This window comes from Populus nigra, chromosome 6, assembly GCF_951802175.1.
Source record: "Populus nigra chromosome 6, ddPopNigr1.1, whole genome shotgun sequence".
In the NCBI taxonomy this organism is placed as follows: Eukaryota; Viridiplantae; Streptophyta; class Magnoliopsida; order Malpighiales; family Salicaceae; genus Populus; species Populus nigra.
Window position 1 is genome coordinate 13,959,478 of NC_084857.1, and position 6,998 is coordinate 13,966,475.

General features: G+C 38.1%; 1 protein-coding gene across 1 annotated transcript; it reads left to right on the plus strand.

Annotated features, from left to right (window-relative positions):
• The first annotated feature begins 2,455 nt into the window (after positions 1–2,455).
• LOC133697295 (BAHD acyltransferase At5g47980-like) lies at positions 2,456–4,776 on the plus strand. Its single transcript, XM_062119773.1, has 2 exons — positions 2,456–3,769; positions 4,267–4,776. The coding sequence occupies exons 1-2, from the start codon at positions 2,456–2,458 to the stop codon at positions 4,774–4,776; spliced, it is 1,824 nt and encodes a 607-aa protein (XP_061975757.1).
• Positions 4,777–6,998: the final 2,222 nt, after the last annotated feature.

Genomic DNA, 6,998 nt, shown 5'->3' on the forward strand with positions numbered 1-6,998 from the left:
CGTCCGTGGTTGGTCTTGTTAAAACCGAAGAGACTGGTGGTTGCTGCTATACACGGTGGATTTTTTTTGTATCTCCCAGTGGAAAATGGGTGCTGCTCACAGTGGTTGGTTCCAATAGAGGTGGAGAGTTGGAGGAAGAGTTGCTAAAGGTGTTGGCATTAATGATGGGTTAGTCAGTCATAAAAGAATGTTGCTTTACATTGATTGGTACTCCTAAAAAAGATAAAAACATTTGGGTTCGGTTCTTTTACAATAATAAATGAGGGGAGGCTGGTTTGGTATTGAGCTTACAATGGTATAGGTTGGTTTTGGTTTTGGAGGAGTTAATGGCTACTCTCTTGAAAAAATTATGAATAGGAAGAGGGAATGTGTGAGCTAGAGAGTTTTTTTATGTTTTTTTTATAATGAACTGCCCCCTTTTTTTGTGAGTTAATCACCTTTTTACAGGTGGAGGATTTTGTCTTCTTTCCCAATTAATTGGTTCAATAAGCAATCTAAATTCATCTTGATCCCTCGTTTTCTTCCTTTTTATTTTGGCATCTTTATCCAGATAGTTTTTTTTTGTATTTTGATTTTTTTTTAAAAAGACAATATCAACGTCGACTCAAATGAGAAAAATCAATAACTTTTTAAAAAGGGAACATGTTGAAATGAAATTTGAAATTTAAATCCTTTTGAGACGACGCTGAAAATAACGCAAATACATCAAGAATATATTTTTGATTTTTTTGTATGTTGAAAGTATTTAGATAAACTAGGGTTCAAAAATTGGGTTACAACAATATAGTTAAAAAAATAGTTTCAGAAAAAAAACATGTTATTAAATTTTTGAAACTCCATGGGCCTATTGTCGAGTTTAGCGATTTTAATTATTTTTTTGTTAAATTCATTTTTCTTATTTCATAATTCAGTATTGAGTTAATTGAGAATTAAGTTTCATAATTTATTTTGTTTTCTTTTTTACAAAGTTATCATAGTCTTTAAAAAAAGTCTCAGTATTGATTTGACACTCAATTTTGCAATCGTTTATTTTTGTTATCATATAGTTAAATAAGAAATAGTTTAGAAAAAAAACAAGTTATTAATGTCAATGGAGTCCATTACCCGGTTTATGGGTTTGAAGTGTTCACCTGGGTTACCCGGTTCATGGGTTTAGTGAGTTTACCTATCAAACACGATATGTTTGTTTTTTTAGTTTGTGGTCCTTTGATTTTTCTAATTGTTTTTTTTTTATTTCATTCTTCTTCAATATAAAATGGTTGAGAAATGGAATTCATGGTTTATTTTTTTTTCTAATTTCTATAAGGTTATCATGATCTCAAATAAACGTCTTTTTTAGGATTAGTGCTTGATTTTGCAAGCATATAATTTTATCATAAATTTAAATAAAATTTTTTAAAAAAACAACAAAGTTATTAAACCCATTGAAGTCCATGACTCAGGTCGTAGGGTGACCGCGGTTGATCCAATTTGGCATCGTCTTAATATTAAAAAATTATTGTCATTTTAAAGTATTTTTAAGAGATATGTCATGTTTTTACTGGTCATCCAAGTTATCTTTGGACCTTTTAAATTGAATGATTCATTTTGGATCAGTTTCCATGGAGTTTAATTTGAAATTAAAACTAGGCAAGGAGCTGAACTTGGCAGGTTTCAAGATCGAGTCACTTGATTGAATTTAATGATATTGTCAAAAAAATCTCTATATTTTTAATATTTTTTTAAAAATTTAGAACAAAATAATCCAACTTCCAGTAGAGTGAAAACGAATATACTAATGATATATTGAAACAAGACAAAAGAAGAAGAAAGAAGAATAATTATAATACATTTCATGACATAGTGTATTGAAGAGAGTATAAAAACTAGAGTTTTTGATCCATAAAATTACAACCCTACCATGGTAGGGAAATAAATAAAATTGTATGATATTTTATAAAAACTTAGTCTTAATTTTTTAAAAATAAGCTAGACATTTTTATTTATGCTAGTTTTAGATCTAGAATATCTATAGAAAAGAATTCATAATTAAAATTTACTTAGCTAATATATTTCATTTAGTATTATAATTTATAAATAAATTAAAAGTCTAGAAAAAAAATTCAAATCCAACAAGATAAATAAATAACTTCCAAAACTTATTTAAAAGTTTTTTTTTATATTCAATTATCATGGAATTTTAACAAGGCAGATTTAAAAAAAAAAAAACTTCTCGAAACTTAAAGACTTTAATATTATTAAGATATTGAAAGAAAGTGGCCCACGTTACATAAGACAGCATAGTCCAGTTGTATTTTTCCACTTGACTTATTCGTTTACTTTGATTAGTTGCTTTCGTTGCTATCACTCCGTTCTTACCAGGGGAGTTGTTATGTTAATTACTTAACACAAGTCTGGATTGAGGACTTATCTGTTAACCAGACTGGAAAATAGATAGCTAGCAGGATTATCCATCATGTCTGTGCCTCTGAGAATCGAGATCATGCAGAGAGAAACCATCAAACCATCCTCTCCAACGCCCCTTCACTTAAGAAGTCTCAAGCTCTCTCTTCTGGACCAATCCATGCCAGTAGGTCACATTCCCCTGCAGCTATTTTACCCCAGGAATGGAAACGACACAGATCACCTTGCCAAAGCCACGGAAAGGTCACTGCTACTAAAGACCTCACTGTCTGAAGCCTTGACTCATTTTTATCCATTCGCAGGCAGACTCAAAGACAATTTGTCCATTGAATGTGATGACCATGGGGCTGAATATATTGAGGCTCGAATCCATTGTATTCTCTCTGATATTCTCAAAAAGCCTGATACTAAAGTGCTAAAACAACTCCTTCCTGCAGCTATAAGTGAACCAGCCACGGCCAGGGATAGTCAATTAATTGTCCAAGCTAGTTTCTTTGATTGTGGTGGCTTGGCAATTGGCGTGAATCTTTCTCACAAGGTTGCAGATGCAGCCACGCTAACATCATTCATCAAGTGCTGGGCTGCAACCGCTCGCAGGTCGAGTACTGAGGTGGTGATCAGTCCAGTGTTCATGGGTGCTTCTATTTTCCCACAAATGGATTTACCAATCTCAATGCTTCCAGTATATTTGATTAAAGGAGAGTCTGTCATGAAAAGGTTTGTGTTTGAAGCTCCCAAAATTACTGCTCTCAAGGCTAAAGCCATCAGTGCAAGCGTGCCAGATCCAACACGGGTGGAATCTGTAACAGCGTTGATCTGGAAATGTGCGATGAGCGCATCAAGATCAAACTTGGGGGTTCCAAGAAAAGCTGTGTTGTCTCTTGGAGTGAATATTCGGAAGAGGCTTGTGCCAACCTTACCAGACAACTACGGTGGGAACTACGCAGGTAGTATATCAGCGCGGATAGAGGATCATGATGATTTAGAATTGCAAGGTATAGTGAGCCGTATAAGGAAAGATCTTATAGAGTTTGGTGAAAAATATGCTAAAATAACCCCAGGGGACGATATTTCGTTAGCAATTTGCAAGACGGTGGAAGAGTTTGGAAAGATGGCCATGAGCAAAGATATTGACTACTATAACTGCTCCAGTTGGTGTAGATTTGAACTTTATGATGCTGATTTCGGATGGGGAAAACCAAGATGGTTGAGTAATGTTTTAACTATAGAGCTGAAAAATCTTATGTGTTTGATCGACACAAGGGATGGTGATGGAATAGAAGCGTGTATAAGCTTGAGTCCAGAAGACATGGCCTTGTTCGAATCCAACAGGGAGCTGCTTGAATTTGCTTCTGCAAATCCTAGTGTATCAGTTTAGCTCAGATGGAAAGAAGATGTTTGCGAGGCTCAATGTGTGATGTAATGCGCTTGAATCATCGGTTCATTACATTACATTCTTTAGTTTGCTGGTGGTGAAATTTCTTTTCTTTTTCTTTTTTCTTGCTGTCTGGTCATAAAATTTTACATCAATGTAATAGAGTTTCTCAACAATATCATTTTAGCTGCTCTAATTTTACGAAATGCCACCACAGATGAGCCATTGAACAAAAATCAAGCTGTATTTTTAAAAAATCATAACAAATATGAACACTTGGGGTGTTTAATTCACACCTTTTCTATCGGAGCACTTGAATCGGACGGGATAACTAACAAGAATACAAGAATACGGCACCTGGAGCAGAGCAAACACAAATCTCCAATGCCTCGCGCCTCATGACAATAAAAACTTTACATTTACGTCACCAACACATGGTGGTGCTTCTTAAAAATAAATTGGAATCAACATAAATGAATTGGCAATAGTCCATAGAGCCCTTCAAACACAAAACTATTAGCATACAAGCACTTGGCATCTCTCCATGTGGCTGGAGAGAGGAGTCACACAGAGTGAATGAAAGACTTCCACATTATTGTGCAATTGCACTTGGATTCCGACTTCGGAGGCTTCATGCTGTCCATCTTCGGAGGATTTCACATTATCGTGCAATTGCACTTGGATTCCAACTTAGGAGGCTTCATAATGTCCATCTCGTTCGGAAGCCCAACATTACGCACCATAGATTCATTGGCATTCTCATCGTTCTCGGTCTAGTTGACAAGTGTTCTGGGCTGAATCCCAGAGGAGTGCTGGAAATAGAGTGTCCATTTTATAAAGGAGAAAATAGTAGGGCTTCACCTTGGAAGCGGATCCCTCTTTGTTGTGTCCCACAAGCTCAAGGTTTAGTGGAAAAGCTCGACAAGGATTGGATGGATTTCTATGTCTGGACTCCTAATGGAAGCAGTCTGTCTGCGTTATATCGAGACGAGGCATAAGGGATGCTCTGAAAACAGCACTTTCTGTTCTCTGGATTAATCCGCTGAAAGAATTAGGATCATTGAAGCCCGAAGCCTGCAACTAGGCATGAATTGTATAGCTATATAGTTTATTAGCGGGCAACTTCAAAACTGATGCAGCTAGGACTCTATGAGCTGAGGCATTTCGCTAGTTGAAAGTGTCCTTTTTTGTTATTTTTCACTTGCCGGCACGAGAAAAGTGAAATGTATCTGATATTAAACAAACCATGACCCCTTTTTCTTGTTGGTGGAGGAGGTTGCGTTGCATCTTCTCCACCACTCACTCTGACTGTTTTTTAGTTGAGTATTTAAAAATATGATAATAATTATTTTTTAAAGTATTTTTTAATTAAAAATATATTAATATATATTTTTTATTGTTTAAAAATAATTTTTGATAAACACATCAAAACTATCCGAAAACTTAAAAAAAATTAATCTTAAATAAAAAATAGAAAAATTTACAAACTTTACCTAACCCGGTTTGTAATGCAAAGCCAAAGAGAAACCATAAATTGGCTATCATTCATTACTCGAGCAAAGAGATGATGCATGCAAATCCATGGCAAATATACAGTAATACGGAATCGAGATAGCTCCCTCCTACCTAACTCTTTTATGTAAAATATATTATTTTGCCAACAAATTAAGTAAATTTGGATGCTAGTTTCCTCGGGGAATTTTTTTTTTTTTTTGAAGTCGAGAATAGATAAATATAAAAAAGAGAAAGAATGAACAGTGTGAGCAGAGCTTTAGCTTTAGCTACATAGATTGTAGCCAGGGCATCAGCCTAATTGTAGCCAGGACATCAGCCTAGTTTCCTCGGGGAATTATTTATTTCGTTTCAGACCAACATGATACGAGATCCCAGAAATGAAGTTTCCCTGCAAAGAAAAGTCAAATATGGTTGTTTAAACACGACCTGGATTGATATGGCCAGTGTCACGGGGGTAATTTTTCGCAACGAAATTCAACCCGTGCGGCAGCCTAGTCCCTCACTAGACTCAGCCTTCTCTCGCCACTCCTACTCGTGTTTGCCTAGTAACTAAGCAAGCGGAATACACAAGCAAGAATAAGAATCAAAGTGCACAACAAGCTTTACAGGAACTCTTTCCCAACCTTTATTAATCTCATACACAAAGGAAACTATACACAAATCCGTATGTGTGCTATGCACAAAGATTACATGCTACACCAAGCTACCTCTAACTAGTGTTCTACATGTTCTTGCATGCTCCTACATGCTGAACATTCCCAACCGAATGCTCTCCCATTCTGAACATTCCCACCCGAATGCTCTCCTTCAACCAAGAGCTGCATCTTGTATTTATAGACAAGCAAGGGAGCTGCAAAGGCTCCTCCCCATTATCCCCCATTTTCAGGACCTAGTGGAGCACTACCTCTCACCCATGATCCCATGTTTTCAGGACATGGTGGAGCACTACCTCTCACCCATGATCCCATGTTTTCAGGAGATAGTGGCCTGGACAGCACCCCAGTTATGCTCCCACGTTCTACCTCCCATGAAGTTGCCACTTCCTCCATTTCCTGGCTGTCTACTTGTCAGCCCCAGCTGCCAGTTTCTGTTGCGTCAGCTGCTGACTCAGAAGGTCCATCATCTAAGTCCCCACGTCCATGCCAAGTCCATCATCTAAGTCCCCACGTCCATGCCAAGTCGCAAGCTCAAAGACTCGCATAGACCATTGCATGCTGCCTGCCGAATTCATCTCTGCCTATGCAAGGCTATCGCAATCCATCGCTGCCGAATTCTAGGCAGTGTGCCTTCGTTGGCGCGTCCCAGCGCCTAGAGCTCTAACCCATGCCTTGGACAGTCCTTCGCCCAACTTTTAGATCGTGCCAAGTCGCGCCCCTGACTTGCACCAGCTGCTGCGCGCTGTCGAATTCGCATCTGCGTGCAGGCTGCTAATTCCTGCACTGCCGAATTCGCATCTGCGTGCAGGCTCCCAATGTTGGCGCTGCCGAATTCCTCGACAGCCCATGTTCTCGTCAGCCTATGCCCCTGACGAGTTTTCCTGCCTGGCTTGGACATTCCCTCGTCAAGCCCATGTTCGTCGACAATCTGCGTTGCCGATTTTCCCTTTGACGAACCTACAGCCGCACAAATCTACGCTGCCGATTTCTCCCACTGATGGCATGGCTGCCAGCACCCTTAGGCCTTGTTTTGGCCAGCCTGCCGAAGT